This window comes from Geotrypetes seraphini, chromosome 3 (assembly GCF_902459505.1).
Source record: "Geotrypetes seraphini chromosome 3, aGeoSer1.1, whole genome shotgun sequence".
NCBI classification, from domain to species: domain Eukaryota; kingdom Metazoa; phylum Chordata; class Amphibia; order Gymnophiona; family Dermophiidae; genus Geotrypetes; species Geotrypetes seraphini.
In genome coordinates, this window is record NC_047086.1 from 204,318,222 (window position 1) to 204,339,504 (window position 21,283).

At 44.0% G+C, this 21,283-nt stretch overlaps 1 protein-coding gene across 3 annotated transcripts in view; it reads left to right on the top strand.

The window, feature by feature from the left end:
- The first annotated feature begins 480 nt into the window (after positions 1-480).
- The window catches only part of LOC117356356 (glucagon-like), a 29,770-nt gene continuing 8,967 nt past the window's right edge, over positions 481-21,283 (top strand). Inside the window, exons 1-4 of one of the 3 annotated variants that reach the window (XM_033935470.1) lie at positions 481-1,494; positions 1,588-1,806; positions 17,150-17,239; positions 18,458-18,566. In XM_033935470.1, the coding sequence (XP_033791361.1) occupies positions 18,466-18,566 (101 nt within the window). In that variant the 5' untranslated portion in view covers positions 481-1,494; positions 1,588-1,806; positions 17,150-17,239; positions 18,458-18,465. Of the gene's footprint in view, positions 1,495-1,587; positions 1,813-17,149; positions 17,240-18,457; positions 18,567-21,283 lie in introns of those variants that run through there. The other 2 variants (XM_033935471.1, XM_033935472.1) reach the window with 2 other exon arrangements.

The window sequence follows — 21,283 nt, forward strand, 5'->3', positions numbered from 1 at the left end:
CATGTTTTCTTCTATTATAGGGGGACCCTTGATAAAGCACGGTTGTGCGAAACATATCGGACCAATTTCTCCCTGGTCATGCCAGCTGTTAAGATAAGTGGCTGAAAGTCTTTAAAGTTTTAATTTTTAATACATTAAGAGTTTAATTTATGAAGGGCTATTTATTGATATCCAAGTTAAGAAACAATGAATAAATTAATTAATTTATGGCCAATGATGAAGATCCACATAATTCTTCAAGCTATAAATTTATATTAGCGTTGGAGTGGTGGGGCTGAGGCCGAAAGTTATATATAAAAATCATGATATAAAAACCGGAATATTGTGAAGAATTGTGATTTATAAAATACATGGCAGAAATTGCACCTTGATTGCAACCTCAGGCAGGTGCAAATATCCGTGCATAAAATTTGCAAGCACTTACACCAAGTAAAAAAATTCAGGGCCCAAGATTCAGCTGGTGGCACTCGACCCAGAAATGTAATGCTGGCTCATGTTCAGATTTCAGTTGAATTTCTGGGTTTACAGAGCTGGCTGCGTGACATGTAGCACTTAACCACCTATGGGTCACTGCATAAAAATAGGACTGGCTTTTGCGTAGGTCTATTTATGCAGTTAAGTTCTGAATCTGAGCACTTAACCTGCCAAATGCCGACTCTAGGACACCTTCAAAATAGCCGGTTTTCAGTTTGGCATTAACTAGTTAAGTGCTGCTGAAAATGACCGGTTAGCCTCATACAGGCAACTTAACTGACCAGGAGCTGTTTTTGATTGGTTAAATTGTGAAATATTAGACCCCCATTATAATCAACACTCATGCATGCAAGCTTTGCTCTGCTGTACACAGACCCCCAGTCAGTCGGGTTTTCAAGATATCCCCAATGAATATGCATGAGGCAGATTTACATATAATAGAGATGACAGGCGTGCAAATGTGCCTCATGCATATTCATTGAGGATATCTTGAAAACCCTACTGGCTAGGGGTCCCCCAGCACAGGTTTAAGAACCACTGGATTAATCTTTTTGAACACCATTTCTCAAGCAGCTGCAAGTGGTCATGCCTAAATTTCAGACTTATTCTCTGCATTCTGTAAAGCCAGAATAGCACCCACTTGTCTTCATAAAAAAAAGTGCCTCAGTAGATGCTGCTATGTGTCTAGCTATGATCATTGCTAGTTCCAGTACTTTGTGTTCCCGGCATAGTCTGAAGTTCCCTTTCAGAATCCTGAGTGCCCGAGAATAATTTGATATGTCGCCGGCTTCTCTGGAGTTGGGCTCTTTTATGACTTCTCTCTCAGCCTGGCCTGTTTCCTTCTTCACACTTGCTTCCAGTGTGGCGGGGTGCACACCACATTAGAGGGCCAAGGATGGGACTGTTTCTCAAGACTGGCGCAGTTGTTCCAAGGGGTGACTTCCTTGTTCCACGTCTTGAGTACACGCAACTTTGCTCCCTTCCATCTCTGACATGCCATCTGCAGAAGAATGCAATGAGGTGATGTGATATTCTCATTTGAATCCATGCCCCCACCACCCTTTCTCCATTATTTTAGAGAAAAACTCCAACTTGTTTTTTTCTCTCCCTCAGAATCTATTTCCCACCATCTACTCCCTCTGTTTTAAAATCCTATTATAGTTTAAAAAAACGAAGATAAAATTCCATCGGTCTCCAAAACAGAGAGTCAAGCTGTCTTATTCCAGTGATGACGTTTGTTATAGGTACACAAAAGACAGCGAGGACATCCAATATGTGACACCGTTCTGTGGCTGAATGAGTTTGATGCCTTTCTAGATGTTCACGTTGAAGGTGGGTGTGAGTAGAATCAGCCTATGGGCCCTTCACATGCCTGCGTACCTATAATTCATGTCCTTCCTTCTCCAGTGTCAGAAACACACCCTTGTGAATTTGAGAGCTATGCATAAATCTGCCAGCACGTATAGGTCAGGCAGTTGAGCCATGGATTGCTTGGAGCTGTTAATAATCAGAAACATTTTGGGGGTGGAGGAAGGGGATGTAAAATCCCAAGGCCAGGGAGGCCATAGCCCTAGCTCACAGTATACCTACCCCGTGAATGAATGCCATATGTTGGACACTGGAGCCTGCTATGGAAAGAGGGGGAGGGGCGGGGGACAGATGTTTGACATCTCTTGTGCCGCTAACGCAGGATTCCCAAAAGAGAAGGTCTGGATTTTGCACAGTGCTGGCTTGAGAAAGAATGTATGATACAAACAGTAGCAGAGCCTTATGAAGGATACCGAGACAACTTAATACATGCAGCCTCCAACCAAACCTCTTAGAACTGCCCTCTAAGAATGATTGTACCCATCTAGGAACTGTTTATCCCGCTTCACCCTCACATCTGTTAAAACACTTGAGCATTGAATGCAGACCTATGAATAAGCAGTCTTGCCACAGATTCATGCCTGGAAATGAGCTCCCTTAATTTGTGCCCCTGCTGGAAAAATAAAGCAAGAAATGGAGCCAAACATTCACAATTACAAAATATTAATTAATCTTTTAATCTAACATTTTGATCCTAATAATAAAGACAAGTTAGTTAGATAGTTTGGTCCCTTTTGCAGAGGGCTTTACAATTCAAGGTGAAATGATCCTAGGAAAATAATGGGCGAAATGGCTTGCTCAAGGTCGCAAAGAGTGTGAGTGGGAAAGGCAGGATTTGATCTCTGGCTTCCAAGTCCCCTATGCCTTTTTGTTTGTTCCACTAGCATTCTAGACAATCCTAGCTTTTATTCCTGTATACAGTATATGAGATGTATGAGCACAGTCTGGAGGAAGGCAAAGAAGGACCATACCTGTCAACTGGAGCATCATATGTTATCAATGCATTGCTTGGAAAGGAAGTGGATCCCTCTGTGACAGAGAGGTTGAATTTTGAAGCATTATATAAAATAATCTTATAGAAACCCAAGAAATTATTTCATTTTTAACATCTACATTGCAAACGTGTGTTTTCACGTTTTTTTTTCTGATGCCTGTGAGAGTAGCACAGACCAATGAACAATATTTGACATTGAAAGTCCAAATGGGATGAATCATTGAGGACGTGTCAGGAGAGTTCTGCTCCAGTGTATGAGGTCCCTTCCATCAGCTTTGTAAGGCTGAAACTAGGGGGGGGGGAGTTATCAACGTTGGCTACTGTTAAGTCGGGTAATTTTAGCACAAGGTATCATATTATGCAAAGAGCCCTGTGTGGAAATAATCCAACATAGCTGTAGCCCACGTGGATAACTTCCTCCCTAAATCAATCAAGCTGTACAATCCTATGGCAGCAGGGATTGGCATAGGTCTCCTTGGTTTCCTGCTGATCGCATCTCAGCTTTTTGGTTGAGATCAAGTGTAGTACAGTATCCAGTAGGCCAGGGTGTAGTATGTAGTCCTATAATTCTTGGTTTTCTTACAGTGTCATTTATGGGAATGTGCATTTTGGGGAGGAAGGGGCATTTTTTGTTAGGGGACCAATGTCATTATGAGTAAATGCTCTTGTGGAAAGAGGTGCACATTGTTTTGGAAGAGTACACTATTAATGACACCTGAAAAACACACACACATTCTGGGCCAAATTCTATAAACAGCGGCCCAATTGTGGGTGGCGATAGGCATTCTACTGCTAACCAGCCAAATGGGATGCACGTTTTCTTAACAAAAACAACCTGAGGCAGGCCATCTACATTGTAGGCGTCTGTCGCGAGTGCAGGGAGGCACCTAGGGAACCTTAAGCTCACCCAAGGCTGGGCATAGGTGTGGTTTCACCCAGAAGTGGGCCTTAGGTGAGCTTAAGCGGCCCTAGGCATCTCCCTAGGGCCACAAAAGACACCTGACACAGCCGCCAAATTGATCGCAGCAAGAAAATCTCCTTGCCATGAGCAGCTGAGCAGCTGCAGCAGGGAACCACCGAACCGCACCACAAAACGGCCGGCAGGTGGGATGCCCACTCCCTCTCACCACCACCCCTGAACCCCCATACATACTGTCTGCAGCAGGAGAGATGCCCACTCCCTCTTGCTGGCATACCCCCAATCCTACCAGCACACCCCCACATCCTCAACAGGAGGGATGTCCACTCCCTCCTGCTTGCATCCCCCCAAACACATGACCCCCCATCCCCCAAAACTCACCCAGACACCCCTTCCATACCTTTATGAGCAAAGCTGGCCAGAGGGTTGCCAACTCCCTCCGGCCGGCAGACCTGCCTCTTCAGAATGGCAGGCCATCCCCTTCCCGGTGCATCCTGGGATGCACTAGGGAGGGGCCTAAGGCTCAGATTGGCCCAGGCACCTAAGGCCCCTCCCGTAGGAGGGGCTTTAGGCACCAGGGCCAACCGGAGTCTTAGGCCTCCTCAGTGCATACTGGGATGCACAGGGAACAGCCTAAGACTCAGATTGGCCATATCCCTAAAGCCACTTCCATGGGAGTGGTCTTAGGGATCTGGCCAATTGGAGTCTTAGGCACTGGGAAGGAGGCCTAAGACTTGGCAATGCAATTCTCTAAATGGCACCTGTGACATTAACACCGGGTAGAGAATCGGGGTGGTTAGGTGGGGTTTAATGGACAGATGCGATTTTGTACAGGATGCCCATGTACGATTTTCAAAAGCCGCTTAGGCGGCTGCTGAGACTGAGCATCCTATACAGAATCAGGCCCTTTGTGTTTTATGTAATTTTCATTAGAAAATGACCTGAATTGATGTGGTAAATGTTTAAAATAAATGTACATCCCTGGTATCCTTACTTTCCTGCTGACAGTTTCCCCTGTACAGCAGTGTTGTACTCTCTTAATTTCTTGCCTATGAATAATCTACTTCATATTCTTGTTAGGATACTGCTTCCTGAGATTGTGTGTGCTGTAGTTGCCAAAGGGAATTAGTACAACTTTGATGACTAAACTTGAGATGAAGAAATGAGTGTATGCTGCCATCTAGTGTCAAACTACATAAACTACAATTTGACTGTTTTACCTAAGGCAATGTGGTTGCCTTGTTAAATATGGCAGATAAAGGCCAAATGACCCACCCAGTCTGCCCATCTGCAGTAACCATTATCTCTTCCTCTCTCTAAGTGATCCAATATGCCTATCCCATGCTTTCTTGAATTCAGACAGAGTCTCCATTTCCACCACCTCTTCTGGGAAACTGTTCAATGCACCTGCCACCCATTCTGTAAAAAAGTATTTCCTTAGATTACCGTATTTTCACATAGATAACGCGCACCCGTGTAAAACGCGCACACGGGTATAGCGCGCAAAAAACACATATTTATGTACATAAATTTTTATATACCGCGCACACCCGTATACCGCGCATGCTGCCCGACTCTCCTTTCGCCTGCCCCGACTCTCCTCTGGAGACCCTGACTCTGTTTTCGCCCACCCCGACTCTCCTTTCTTCCTTGAAGTCCTGTCCCTACCCTGAAAGCCTGATGCCCCCCCCCCGACATCCGATTCACCCCCCCGCAGGACCGCTCGCACCCCCACCCCGAAGGACCGCTCGCACGCACCCGCACCCCCACCCTGAAGGACCGCTCGCACCCCCACCCGAAGAACCACTCGCACCCCCACAGCCTCCCCCCCCTCCCCCATGGAGAAGCTGTCTACCTTGTTTCCGGATGCCAGCGAGCCCAGCTGTTTCCTCTGCCGGCGGTCCCGCCCCTTCTCTGAGCCCTGCTGTGCTGCTTTTTCTTCCGGCGGTCCCGCCCTTTCTCTGACATCAGAGAAAGGGCGAGACCGCCTGAAGAGGAAGCAGCGCAGCACAGGGCTCTGAGAAGGGGCAGGACCGCCGGCAGAGGAAGCAGCTAGGCTGGCATCCGGAAACAAGGTAGACAGCTTCTCCATGGGGGAGGGGGGGAGGCTGTGGGGGTGCGAGCGGTTCTTCGGGTGGGGGTGCGAGCGGTCCTTCGGGGTGGGAGTGCGAGCGCTCCTTCCAGGTGATGAAACGGGCGTCGGGGGGGGAAACTATGTAAAAAAATTTTTGTACAACGCGCAAGGGTATGCGTGGTTTGTAAAAACCACGTATAACGCGCGCGTTATATGCGAGAAAATACGGTACTCCTGAGCCTGTCACCTCTTAACATCATCCTATGCCCTCTTATTCTGGAGTTTCTTTTCAAATGAAAGAGACTCGACTCATGTGCATTTATGCCATGTAGGTATTTAAATGTTTCTCAAGAAAAATATCAGAGTAACACTAAAAACTTGAAAATTAGAAAAATATTACTCGCCAGAGATGGGCTGCAGTACCACGATAAACATTTAATGCAAAAAAGGCGGAGAAAAAGCCTCAAATTTTCATAAATATTCAGCAGACACACATCAATAATTTAATGTTTTAAATCATTGGCAAAACTTAAGCAGATTTAAAACATTAAATTATAGATGTGTGACTGCTGAATATTTATGAAAATTTGAGGCTTTTTCTCCGCCTTTTTTGCATTAAATGTTTATCGTGGTACTGCAGCCCATCTCTGGGGAGTAATATTTTTCTAATTTTTGATTTAAACGTTTCTGTCATATCTAACATGACCATTTATTTTTTTTCATCTTAACGGGACTATTAATTATCAGTCCCGCCCCCAATCCCACCCTAGCCCCACCCCCTCAATCCTGCCCCCAATTTCTTCCATTCATTTTTCAAGTACACATAATATCTTATTAATTTATAATGGTAACCATAAAATTTTTAAAAACCACAAAGCACACTATATGCAGAAAAAATGTTAATTATCATTTATATTTAGGGGTTTTTCAAAGATGTCAAGGCAGATGACTTTAAAATTTGCAATGTCACCTCAGTAACTATAGAAAAATAGACAAATATAGTGCAAAATATAGACAGCAAATATAAATTCTCAAAACTGACACATTTTGATCACTAAATTGAAAATAAAATCATTTTTCTTACCTTTGCTGTCTGGTGATTTTATGAGTCTCTGGTTGTGTTTCCTTCTGACTGTGCATCCTTTCTTTCTGTACTCAGGCACAACAATTGTCCCTTTCTATTCCCTCCCTCCCTCCTTCCTTCCTATGTCCTTAGTGCCCCCAGTGCCTCTTTTCTATGTCCTTAGTACCCCCTCCTGTGTCCTTAGTGCCCCCAGTGCCTCCTTCCTATGTCCTTAGTTCCCCTTCCTATGTCCTTAGTGCCCTCAGTGCCTCCTTCCTATGTCCTTAATGCCCCTTCCCATGTCCTTAGTGCCCCTAGTGCCTCCTTCCCATGTCCTAAGTGCTCTCAGTGTCTCCTTCCTATATCCTTAGTGCCCCTTCCCATATCCTTAGTGCCCCGTCCTGTGTCCTTAGTGCCCATCCTGTGTCCTTAGTGCCCCCAGTGCTTCCTTCCTATGTCCTTAGTGCCCTCAATGCCTCCTTCCTATGTCCTTAGTACCCCTTCCCATGTCCTTAGTGCCCCCTAGTGCCTCCTTCCCATGTCCTAAGTGCCCTCAGTGCCTCCTTCCTATGTCCTTAGTGCCCTCAGTGCCTCCTTCCCGTGTCCTTAGTGCCCCTAGTGCCTCCTTCCCATGTCCTAAGTGCCCTCAGTGCCTCCTTCCCATGTCCTTAGTGCCCCGTCCTGTGTCCTTAGTGCCCGTCCTGTGTCCTTAGTGCCCCCAGTGCTTCCTTCCTATGTCCTTAGTACCCTCAATGCCTCCTTCCTATGTCCTTAGTACCCCTTCCCATGTCCTTAGTGCCCCCTAGTGCCTCCTTCCCATTTCCTAAGTGCCCTCAGTGCCTCCTTCCTATGTCCCCCTCACTGCCTTCCAGCCTTTGTCCCACCCCCTCCCCTAAGCCTACCTACCTGCCTCCCTCCCTGCCGCACCGATTCAAGTCCCCCCATCAGTCTGTCGCAGCTGCTGCTTCTTGCCGCCCAGAAGCCTTCTTCCCGATGTCAGTTCTGACGTCGGAGAGGAAGTTCCGGATCAGCCAATTGCCCAGAACTTTCTCTCCGACGCCAGAATTGATGTTGGGAAGAAGGCTTCTGGGCGGCAAGAAGCAGCAGCTGCAGTGGACCCGGGGGGGAGGTTTGAATCAGCGCTGGAGGGAGGGAGGGAGGGAGGTAAGCTTTAGCACGGCAGGGAGGGGAAACGATCGCCGGTTCATTGTCCCCGCACACAGCTTCGGGACGCTGTCCCTGAAAACGGGACATTTCAGCATCCCGAAGCAGTGGGTGGGGACAATGAGACAGTCGGTGAAATAACGGGATGGTCCTGTTGAAAACGGGACTTATGGTCACCTTAGTCATATCTCCCCTCTCCCGCCTTTCCTCCAAAGTATACATAGTGAGATCTTTATGTCTGTCCCCATACGCCTTATGATGAAGACCACACACCATTTTAGTAGCCTTACTCTGGACCGACTCCATCCTTTTTATATCTTTTTGAAGGTGCGGCCTCCAGAATTGTACACAATATTCTAAATGATGTTTCACCAGAGTCTTATGCAAATTAGCATCCTTCTAGCTTTCGCCATCACTTTTTTAACCTGTTTGGCCATCACATACAATCACACTCAAGTCCCGCTTTTCTGTTGTGCACTTAAGTTCTTCTCCCTCTAAACAGTACTGTTCCCTCAGTTTTTTGCAGCCCAAATGCATGACCTTGCATTTCTTCGCATTAAATTTTGGCTGCCAAATTTCAGACCATTCTTCAAGCTTTGCCAGGTCTTTCTTCATGTTATTCCCACCATCCAGGGTGTCTACTCTATTGCAGATTTTGGTATCATCCACAAAGAGGCAAATCTTACCCGACAGTTCTGCAGCAATATCGTTTATAAAAACGTTTAAAAGAATAGGCCAAAGAATAGAACCTTGAGGCCCTACCACTGGTAATATCTCTTTCCTCAGAGCGATCTCCATTGATCACTAACTTGTTTCACCTTCCACTCAACCAGTTCTTGACCCATCCTGTCACTTTGGGACCCATCCCGAGGGCACTCAGTTTATTTATTAGACATCTGTGTGGAACACTGTCAAAGGCTTTGCTAAAATCTAAATACATCACATCTAGCGCTCTCCCTCTATCCAATTCTCTGGTCACCCAGCCAAAGAAATTGATCAGATTTGTCTGACAAGTCCTACCTCTACAGCAGGGACATTTTTAGGAAATTTAAGGATGTTTGGGAGCCATTGACAAGATTCTGTAGGAGTTATTGTTGATTTTGCCCTTTGAACTTACACGTCCAGGGTGGGTGGGGAAATACTTTTAATTTGAGTGCAATTGTTGGATATGTAGAAGGGGAGATGATATATGTATTTGTCATGAAATATAAGTTGATAGAATTTAAGTGCTGTTAAGTGTAAAATGTTTGTATAATATGTTGCACTTATTTTTAGCTTTAAAATGAATAAAGATTTTTTTAAAAAGACCTACCTCTAGTGAATCCATGTTGCCTCTGGTCCTGTAATCCACAGGATTCCAGAAACTTGACCATTCTCTGTTTTAAAAGCATTTCCATTAATTTGCTTACCACAGAAGTCAGACTTACTGGCATGTAATTCCCTACTTCAAGTTTCAAGTTTATTATAAATTTGATTAATCACTTATTCAAAATTCTAAGCGATGTACAAAACAATAAAATTACAAATTTCTGGGGGAAACAAAACAAACGAATATGACTAACCTGACAAAACATATTAAACAAAAGGAAAAGATGGGGAAAGAAATACAAGTTGTTGATAGTAAATAAGATAAGTAGGGGGGAAAAACAATAGGAGGGATGAGAGTAGTGGGCTTCAAATACGTTGGGAAATAGGATTGAGTTGAGGCTCCTAATCTAGCTTTCTAGCAGTCAAATGCATCTTTAAAAAGAAAGCATTTTAACTTGCTCTTGAATCTGTTTAGATTGCGTTCTTCCCTTAAATAAATATGGAGGGAATTCCATGTTTGGGGGCTGTGACAGAAAAGATGAATTGCCGTCGTGTGTTAATGTTTTTGAGTGAGGGAACAATTAATAGATGTTGGTCGTTTGACCTCAGTAATCTTGTGGAGGTGGTGGGAATCAATAATTTATGAATGAAGGCGGGAGCTTTATAAAGAAGAGATTGGAGAGTCGGTAGACTTAGGGGTCCTTTTATCAAGCCACGCTAGTGGGGTTAGCGCGTCGGACATTTCCTCATGCGCTAACCCCCGCAGCCGGCTAAAAAACTAACGCCTGCTCAATGCAGGCATTAGGGGCTAGCGCGGCAGGCGGTTTAACGCTCAGTATTACGCACGTTAAACCCCCCTACCGCAGCTTGATAAAAGGACCCCTTAATTTATATGTGAGCAACTGGGAGCCAATGCGCTTTCTTAAGGAGAGGTGTCACATGGTCGAATTTCTTAGCTTTCATTATGAGTTTAATTGGATAATCTGTAAACTTCTTCCTTACTTCCACTTTTGTGGAGAGGGACCACATCCACCCTTCTCCAGTCCTCCAGTACCACTCCCGACTCTAGAGACTCATTGAAAAGGACAGCAGAGCCACCAGAGGTCAGCCTCTATTGAGGAGATTGCAAAGCTACAACGTGGTCATCTGTCCATATATTCACATCCCAATACTGCATTGAGCAGAATTTCCACCATGATAGCTGGTACAGTCAGAAAATCCTGTAGAGTTTTTTCAGTGTCTAGAATCCAACTCCACCCCCTTAGGCCTATTTTTCATTTTGTTCCAAGTTGCACCTCCCTAAGAGCATGTTTTTATTTCTCAGGTTAATTGATGAACAGGACTTGACGTTTTCAGTCCCTATTGTCCTAGCCTTATTGTTATTATTTTGTAAACCGCTGTGAACTTCATGGAGGCATTGGCGCTATATAAATAAAAATTGTATTGCATTGTTTTCAGTGAGCTGGTAGCTTTGAGTTCCCAGCTGTGAGAATAGAAGGCCTGCTTGTCCTTAGAGAAAGCAAAGTTGCATACCTGTAGCAGGTGCTCTCTGAGGACGGTGAGCTGAATATTCTCACATATCATTTTGTAATCTATCAGCTATATTATCGGACTGAGAGACCTGTGCTAGCATGCCTAGTGGGAAGGCACCTGCATATGTGTGGTACGGCACTGTTAGAAGCTTTGGCATAAATTTATGCTAACAAGCTCCAATTAGGCTCCAAGCTCCAGCTGTGAGAATATTGTACCTGCTGCCCCCGAAGAACACCTGCTACAGGTAAGTAACACTTTTTTTTTTTTTTTTGAGGTTTGCTCCTCATGTAATCAGTGATCAGGATCGGTGCACTGGTACTAGGGCTGTAATGAGCGAGAGAAGGTACTCAAAGAGTGAGCGGACCTTCAAATGAGTGTAACACACGCCTAATGAGTGAGACTCGGCATCTCTGACACCTGATTTTTAGCAGGTGTATTCTTAAACTCACTACAATGAAAAAATATGACTAGAAATCTCATAAGAAGTATAAGTGTGTGTGTGTGGAGGGGGTGGGGGGGTGTTAGTCACCTAATACGTCTATCTGCACCATTCTACAGAGGAAGCATCTACTTATCTGACACAAGATTGGTGTGCTTTAAGGCTTCCAACTGGATTCAGATTCACAGGGTTCAGTCTTGGGTTTTATCCTAATGCATGCTGGGACTTGTAGTCTTGCTTTTCTTAGGGACCACAATGGGGAAGTCAGATCCACAAGTCCCTGCACGCAATGGGGTAGAGCCATGACTGGATCAACCCTGTCCTGCAAACCCGGATCCAGTTGTGCTCCCTCTGCGAAGTGAAGATTAGAAAGTAGTCAGGTACTAGTAACTTTTTAGAGATGACACAGGCGCAGCGTTGCTGTGGGACTTCCAACTGAGGTCATGAAGGAGAATGGCACCTGCAGGAATATATGCAATTAGCTGCAGCTGCCTGGCACCACTTTCTGGGTGATCCGGGTGCTCACTCTTCAGTTAACATTTGCATAGTGTGACATTTCAGCTCCAGTTCAGGACTAATTATGTTTATTGCCTGCTGTAAAGGATGCTTCTAAATAACAATGTTCCAATTTATCAGTGTGTGAGAAATCTTACTAATAAGCCCTTTTCTTGATGAACTTTGGAAGCAGTTTATTACTAAGTGAGATGCTCCTTGCCCCCAAGGTGTGCTGGTACCCTGCGCTGACGGTTGACACAGGGAATGACACTCTAGGCTCTGACAATATCTTCTTATTAATATAAGATATTCAATATCATTGACCAAGAGAGTCTGCTAGAACGTCTACACTGGTTGTATGAATGCAACTCAAACATCCCCGAGGTGGGGACCTCTTCCCTTTTAGAACTTACCTTAATTCCACTTGTCAAAATCCTTCCCTCTCAGTGACGCTGGTTCTGGCGAAAGAACTTAAGAAGCTATAACGAAGCAGGAGTCCTAAGATCACAGCCACTAATGAATGATCTAATCAGTGCAACCTTTAACTGACGCATAGGAGATGTGTCTGCGTTGAGCCGCTGCTTATGATGTCACAAGAGGTTACGCGTGGTTGTTTCTGGCATGATAACAAGGGGGAAACATGTCAGTTTCAATGTCATCTTGGACATCAGAATTATTCTTAAGTTTATTCTTGGAGCCTGGAGAGGGAGCAGAAAGCACCTCACACTGCTTTCATGATCCTTCAACCCCCTCTGGTAATGAGCTTAGCAATTTATGCCTGCCCATTGGATGGAGTATTGCTGTCCCCGAGTCACAGCCCAGACTATCGTGGAGTAATACATAGCTAGGGCCTTCTTTGCTCTGAGTAGAGTGACCAGGTTATCCATTCCAGAAGGGAGACCTTTTGGCCAGTCCTGGTTTTAAAATTACATCCCAAAGCAGTGTGGTATTTGAAGTCCATTATTCTATCCATTTAAATCAGTGCTATGGGTCCTATAATGCACCAGGATGAGGTTGGCAGAAATCCAGGACTGGCCAAAAAAGTCTCCCTTCTGGAATGGGTAATCTGGTCACCCTAGCTCTGGGCCTGGAACAGAAGGTCACAATGACCAGTGTGGTGAAGGGGCCTTGGCCTGCGGTTGTGTGCATGAAAAGGTCAGGATTGGTGATTTTCAGAGATGGCAAGGGTGATCCATCCCAAAGAGTAAGATTTACCTCGCTAAGAAGTGAGATTGATGGCCAAAGAGTGAGGTTTATCAGATGTTTCATTGAAGGTATAAATCCAGGATGATTTAGGTATAGTATTTCTTTGCTAATGAATCAAGGCAGCATTAAATGATATTGTCCTTCCTTTGGAGCCTTTAAAAGAATATAGACAAAGTGATAAGCTATTTGGATAAATGTTGTTTTGAGCTGAAAATTGTCTTCTACCCAGTAGTTAAACAAATATATATCAATTTCAGAGTGGCGCAGTGGTTAAAGCTACAGCCTTGGCACCTTGCAGTTGTGGGTTCAAACCCACACTGCTCCTTGAGACCCTGGGCAAGTCACTTTTTAAAAAAATTATTTTATTTCATTTATCTATTTTAGATCTTTATTAATTTTCCAAACTAAAGAAAAAGTGCATACAGATAAACACAGATATAAACAATTAATAGCACTTACAATTGCATAAGTATAAGAAACAAAATACCTTATACCCTCCCCCCTCTGGATGTGTGTGTAAAAATAAAAAAATCAAAAATTAAGGATTGTTCAATTAACCAATCTACAATTTAATAAATGTTTCCAACGGACCCCAGACTTCTTTGAATTTTTTATTATTTCCCACTTGTTCTGCATACATTCTCTCATACCTATAATGTAAGCACAACGTTTCCCACCAAAAGGATAGATTTAACCTATCATAATTTTTCTAATTACCGGTTATCATCTGCATAGCAATCCCTTTCATAATTAAAAGAAGTCTGCTTTTATGTTTGTCAACTGGATTCTTCGGTTTCAATAATGTTCCAAATAAAACCATCTCGTAAGTCAATGGCATAGGGAACATCACGTATCCTAATAATCTTTCCTCATATCGATTTCCAGAAATTGAGTATCAAGGGACAATAAAACAACAAATGATCCAGTGTCCCTATTTCAAATGATCCACTGTCCCTATGACAGTGCCAGCATCTATTAGACTTGAACTGTCCAACTTTTGTAAACGAACTGGGGGTCCAAAAAATTCCATATAACAGAAAAAAACAGGTTTGTCTCATAGATGCTGACGCTGTACATCTCATTCTCCAAGTCCAAATCCGTGGCCATTGAGTAGCAGAAATCTGCTGCTTTATCTCAATGCTCCAAATGTCTTTTAAACTTGTTTTAGGTTTCTTTTTCAAATATTCAGATACTAATTTGTACCACTTGGCGGCCTGATGCCTCTGCCAATCTGTCTGGAAACACAAGTCTGGCAAGCTATACTGATTCTTAAAATTTTGCCAGTCAGGGAACCCTTTCTGAATGGCCTGTTTCAACTGCAACCATTTAAATCCTTGAGACTGATATGCCAAAAGATTGTTGCAATTGTAATAAATTTACTAAACTAAACCTTAAGTTTGTATACCGCATCATCTCCATAAAGATAGAGCTCAACACGGTTTACAGGTAATTCAATAAATGAGGGAAGGACATAATAAGAAATTAGAGGTTATGAAGAGGATAGGTAGATTTACATTTTAAATAGATAGCTTTACGTTTTGGAGAAAAGCCAGGTTTTCAGATGCTTTCGGAATAATTGGAATGAGCCTAGGTTCCGCAGTGGGGCAGGGAGGTTATTCCAAAGCTCAGTGAATTTGAAGAAAAGGGATTTTCCTAATTTACCTGCATACATGACGCCTTTTAACAAGGGGAAAGATAGTTTGAATTTGTGGGCGGATCTGGTAGTGTCAGGTCTCGAAGAATTCCAGGATAGTGGAACTAGCGGAGGAAGAATGCCATGTAGGATCTTGAATATTACGCAAGTACATTTAAAGAAATCACCGGAAGCCAGTGAAGTTTTGACAGAAGCGGGGAAACATGATCGAATTTGCTTTTTGCGAAGATCAACCTAGCTACACTGTTCTGGATCCGCTGAAGTCTTTGAAGATTTTACCATTATTCCATTAGAAATTACATCTTCCAAAGTACGTATGCCTGCCTGCAGCCAATGTTTCCAGAGGATCTTAGACTCGCCAATTTGAATCTTGGCACTCAACCATAGGGATTGACACGTGGATTGTTGTATTAGAGTAGATGTTAAATTAATAATGAATTTTAATGTGTTCCAGGTGGAAAAAAGAATACCATTGTCCTTGTGTATTCTGGGCAGCTTGATACTCAAAGGGCTCCTTTTACAAAGCCGCGCTAGCGGTTTAACGTGCGTAATAGCGCACGCTAAACCACGGGCCGCGTTAGCTGCTACCGCCTCCTCTTGAGCAGGTGGTAGTTTTTTGGCCAGTGCAGGGGTTAGTGCTTGATGAAAAGTCGCGTGCGCTAAAGCCGCTAACGTGGCTTTGTAAAAGGAGTCCAAAACGTGTGGCTCAAACGTAATGCGGACCTGAGATGACTCTTTAAGATCAGCCAATCCAGAAGATTCTCCATGAGCTCAGGAAGGATCCAATACATATCCTGATGCAGAATTAAGGCTTGATGATACCTATATAAATTTGGGCATCTCTCCTGCCACAATCGTTGCAGTGGGGGGGGAGGGGGGGTCAACTCAGCGGTCCCTTTTCAAACTTATACCTGTTTTGACTTTGTTTAAGTCAAAACGTATAAGTTCCGACTGGGCAACCTGCTCAAGTTTTTGGTTATACTTGCTGTACGACTAAGTCTAGATGGCTCATCTTCCGCCCACCTCCTGCCCTTTCCCCTCCTCTAAAAACGCCTCTTTTCACTCTAAGCGTTTAGAGGCAGAGGAAAGGCCTAAGCTGGTTTTAGTTACGTCTAAAACCAGCTTTGATTATCGGTACTTGGACGATCTGGCTTTTTGATCGTCCAAGTACCGATTTAGGCCACTTTTTGGATGGTTTTTTTTTTTTTTTAAATTATGAGCCCCATAGTAAAGATTGTCAGGTGAAAATGTATCCACCTGAGCATATTGCAAAATATCTCTCCTATACATCTGTAGGAGTTCCAATGGTGCCAAGTAATGAGATAGGAAAATTTAGAAATCAAAGATTTCTAGATCTCATTAAAGTCAAGTCACTTAATCCCCCCATTGCCCCAGGTACATTAGACAGATTGTGAGTCTGCCAGGACAGACAGGGAAAAATGCTTGAGTACCTGAATAAATTCTGTTCTGAGTTTCCCTGAGAGAATGGTATAGAAAATTGAATGACTAAATATACTTGTATGAAAAGGACAGGGCAGGGGGAAGCAGTAGGCAGGAAGATGTGCTCAGATTTCTTCTTACTGATTGGACCACTTGGTTTACATCTCTAAGACTTCCTTCTCATGAAATCAGTATGCAGGATTTCCCCCTCTCACTCTTTTCTACTTTGTTTCATCTCTCCCTTGCTCTCTTCCACCCCAACAATTCTTCCTCTGTCCTTTCTCTCCGCCCTGTGCGGCAGCTTTCCATCCCTTCCTCCCATCCCCCTGTGCAGCAGCCCCCCACTGATCCTCCTACCATGAAACCTGACATTCCTCCGAGGCCTCCTAAAGCAGCAGCAGTGGCAGCGCTCTGAATGGGCTGCTTCATAACCTGCCCCGCTAGGGTTTCCCTCTACCGCATCACCGATGACATCATCAGTGACACGGCAGAGGGAAGGCCACAAAGCAGCCCATCCAGAGTGCTGCCACCACTGCTGTTTTAGGAGGCCTCAGAGGAATGTCAGGGGGTCACTGAATCGGTGAGTCTGATGTTCTCGGACAATGAATCCATTTGAATTGAATCTTCTCCTGACTGTCTGCACAGTTCATAGCAGCAGAAAACATAGGTCTATGATTTCCTTCAACATACAGACTGCTAAATTATTGCAGGATGCCTCAGCATGTCCCGTGGTAAGTCCTTTTCAACTATGGTAAGCATATGCTAGTGTTCATTGAAAGCTTCTATACCACTACTAATGACTGGGGACTCAATTCAGAGCGGCTCACATGAGCTTCTGTACAGGGAGCCATGTGGTCTGTCAAAGAAAACTAAAAGGTTACAGCTCCAAGTGAGGAAGTGATGCTTACTTCAATTAAACACATATATATGTATATAAAAGCAGTAAACCAGCCCTGGCTCTTGCGAGAGGCTCAGTGATGAATCACGTTAATCTTCTGACCTACCTGTCATTCGTTAGGATCCATGTAAAGAGTTTAAAAACCCTGGCAGAGAACAGGAGAGGAGAGAGACAGCACCTGGCTCAAGACCGCATCTGCTCTTGTGCAAGGTAAGAGGACTTGCATTTTATTAGGAACAGTTTGCAGAAAAAGAGAATTAGCGTTCAAAAATACTTTTTAAAGTTTCACTTCGATGGGGGTGGAAGATGCCCTTAGTCAACCAGCCTTTCTGTGCTGTTGACAAGAAACAGCTAATTATTTCAGGGAGAAGCTGCCACAATGTGGGCCGGGTCAGCTGTTAGGCTCGAGGGACTGGCCCCTAGTTATAAAGAGGCTGGATAACATGAGGGAGGAAATCCTTAATGGAATCGCTGCTGAATTATCTAAGCTGAAGGGTGAAGATTACTTTTTGATGATTGTGGAAACAGCTCTTTAAAATACGAGTGAAGGGCATATTTTGGATACTTTTGATTAGCTTGAATGTTTTCTATTGTTTGTCTATCCTTTGTATATTCTAAATTCTTGTTTGTGTGAAATGTATGTTTATGTATCCTTTAATCTGTTTGTATGCTCTGATGAGGCAGATTATAAATCTTTTCAATTCAATATTTTTATTGGAAAAAAATTAAAAAAAATCTTTATTCAGTTTCTAAAGCTAACAAAAATGCAATACAATATCTGTACAAATAATAGTAATCATATATGCACTTATAATCAATCAGAATCCATACAACATTTTAAAAAAACCCCACCCAACCAACATTTTCATAACAGAATAGAAATATCCCCCTCCTGCCCTCCCTCCCCCTGGGTGGGTGTGTATTATACCAACATAAATCAAGGAAAAGACAACTATAATGAATCCATAAAAGACGTCACGGGGCCAGAATCTGTCCCCCTTCCCCATGGATAACAACAGGAAACCATCCCGTGTCATTCTTTAGTGTCTATCTCAACCTCAATTCTTCTATACCAGCATTCTTCAGTGCAAGGCTTCAGAATCAGTGGTTGTGGCCATTCATACTCTGATTCTTCTCTCTCTCCTTAAAGAATGACATGGATATGGCTTCACATGGTTAACTGCAGGGATGGAGACAAATTCTATCCCCATGTCATTGTCTACATATTGAGTGAGCTTTAAATATTCAAACCTGTATGTGGTTATTCGAGGACTCCACTGATGCTTTGATTGGTGAGTGCCAACTTTCTGCCTGCTCCACCCTAGCCAACTTTCAGCTCAAAGAAATGATTACTTGCATAATTCATTTCATTTATAAATGCAATCGGAGCTCTGATCTTTTTTTTTTTTTTTTTCTTTCTCTGTGTAGGAGACCAGATGAAAAACATGCAGTGGATATACTTAGCTGGAATATTAATTTTGTTGTTGACTCAGGGCACCTTGCAGATAACAGTAAGGGAATCTTCAGATGAAATCAGGTACGATAAGTAACATGGTGATTAAATTTATACTGAGAAGAAGATGGAGTAAACGGGGTGGGGGGGAGGGAACCCCCTATGAGAATGGATGAAGTGAAGGCAAGATGTGAACATGCTTTACTGAGAATCATTTGCTGTGAAGGTTACTTATGGCTCCTTTTCTGGTTTACTTTGCCAAAGTCTCAAATCCAACCAAAACTTGCATATAAAAAAAAAGAGGAAAAATTTAATGGAGAAAAACAGACCTCAGTCAAATTTGCCAGGCGTCATCCATTTCTCAGTTTGGTTTCTGCACCTGAAGTAGCAGTTTATCTGTGAAACGAAGGCCTCCATTGGGTTTTGTGAATGAGGAGAAATCATTTGATTGAAGACGCTTGCTGTTGGCATTTATATAATGGGGGTCAGATTCTATAAATGGCACCTTTAAAATCCAGCAATCAATGCTTTTTTATAAAGGGCACTTCAGGAAGAGTACACTTTATAGAATAACATTGCATGCTAGATTCAGTGCTCAAATTTGGGTGCAGAATTCGGTACTCAACGTTGGGCACAAGGAATTACACTAGCTGAAGCAACTTCTACTATTAATTACTTCTATAGCGTTGTTAGATCTACGCAGCGCTGTATAGTCATCAAGAAGACAGTCCCTGCTCAAAGGAGCTTACAATCTAAACAGACAAGACAGTCAGTTAAGGGGAATGGTTAATCAAATGGCTGGGTTGGAAGGCAGAGGGGAGAACAGAACAATCAAGCCATTGTGACATCACTGATGAGGTTGTCTCTTATTGGTGGAATGAGGCATTATGACATCACAATCTCAGCTCTGCTTCGCAAAGACTGAAACTCTTCACACTACTATTTCTGCTATGAATTGTTTCTGCAGCGCTGCACAGAGTCACAACGAATAAGAAAACAGTCCCTGCTCGAAAGTGCTTACAATCTAAACAGGCAAGACAGACAAACAGGATGTCATGGATACAGTTAAGGGGAACGGCTAATCTGCTGGCTGGGTTGGAGGGCAGAGGGGAGTAGGGTTATGGACTGAAGGCAATATCAAAAAGGTGGGTTTTCAGTCTGCTTTTAAACAAGGGAAGGGGCTTGATGGACAAACTCAGTTTATTCCAGGCATACACCGCAGTTAGATGAAAGGAACGAAGTCTGGAATTGGCAGTGGAGGAGAAGGGTACAGCTAAGAGCAGCTCATCTGAGGAACGGAGTTCTCTGGGAGGTGTATAAGGAGAGAGAAGAGAGGAAAGATATTGAGGGGCAGCAGAATGAACACACTTGTAGGTTAGTAATACATGTCTGAACTGTATACAAAAGCAGATAGGAAGCCAGTGAAGTGATTAAAGGAGAGGGGTAACATAAGTGTAGTGGTAGAAGATGATTCGTGCAGTAGAGTTTTGCACAGAGTGTAGGGGGGGGGGGGGAGAGGTGGCACAATGGGAGACGGGTTAGCAGTAGATTGCAGTAATCTAAGCGTGAGGTTAGGAGAATGTGGGCAAAGATCTGGGTAGTGTGCCCAGAGAGGAGGGGCGAATTTTGGTGGCGATGTAGAAATAGACACGACAGGCCTTAGCAGTTTGTTGACTGTGTGTAGAAAATGAGAGGTTGGAATCAAAGACGACTCCAAGATTGCCAGAAGGGAAGACGGGAACGATGACAGTATTATTTGCAGAGATGGAGAGTGGAGGGAGAGGAGCAGAGGGCGTAGGAGGAACGAGGAGTAGCTCAGTCTTGGACATGAAACTTGGTTCAAATTGGGCGTGGATCTTTCCTGTCCTATCATGTCCCCCCATGGCTAGGCCCCCTTTTGAGTTGCCCGCTACCTCATTTAGATGCCCATCGTTACAGAATAGCACCTACCCAGCATCCAAATCATAATTACTGCCTATTAATTGCTTGTTAGCTCCAATCATTAAATCATTAGAGCCCTGAAAATAAGACCTAGGGCCCCAAAAAAGGCACTAGATCTTATTTTTGGGCAGGGCTTATTTTTTTCATGTACATGATCATCTCTCCCTTCCTCTCCTTCAGCCCAAATCTTCCTCTTTCCTTTCCCCACATGTGCGACATCTTTCCTCCCCTCTCACCCATCCCCTTGTGCTTTCCCTCTGCAGGATCTTTCTTTCCCTCAATCCCTCCCATCCCCTTGTGCAGCAGAACCCTTGCCCAGCTTCCATCCTTCCCTCCCTCCCATCCCTCATGCAGCAGAACCCTTGAGCACCCGCCGCTGCCACACAGCCGAATCACCGATGACCCTCCATCCTTCCCTCCCAACCGATCCCCGCCGACCGCGACCATAAATACCTTTCGACAGAGGAGTGTCGGGCCAGCAGCACTCACAGGCTGCTTCGCTGGGGCCTTCTGTGTGCCTGATGATGTCATCAGTACACAGAAGGCTTACAGGGGTCTTGACGCATGCGCAGACCATCTACAAATGATCTGTGCATGCAAAGGATTGCACAGTAGCGATCCGTGTAGGCCAGATGAGGGCGTTCCTCTGAGCGCCCTCATTTGAATGTTGCCAAGTTGTGAATTCGTCGGGCCTGATAGGATCAGCCACGGATCGCCCAGGAAAAATGGGTTAGTGAATCTAGCCCTGTGTGGAGTAACTTGTAAGTTTCATGAGTTCGCATCATTCCCTTTGTGGTTGGGCTGAGAACTTTTCAGCATGCCCTCATACTCCTCGTTTCAAGAGCTGATTTGATGAAGCT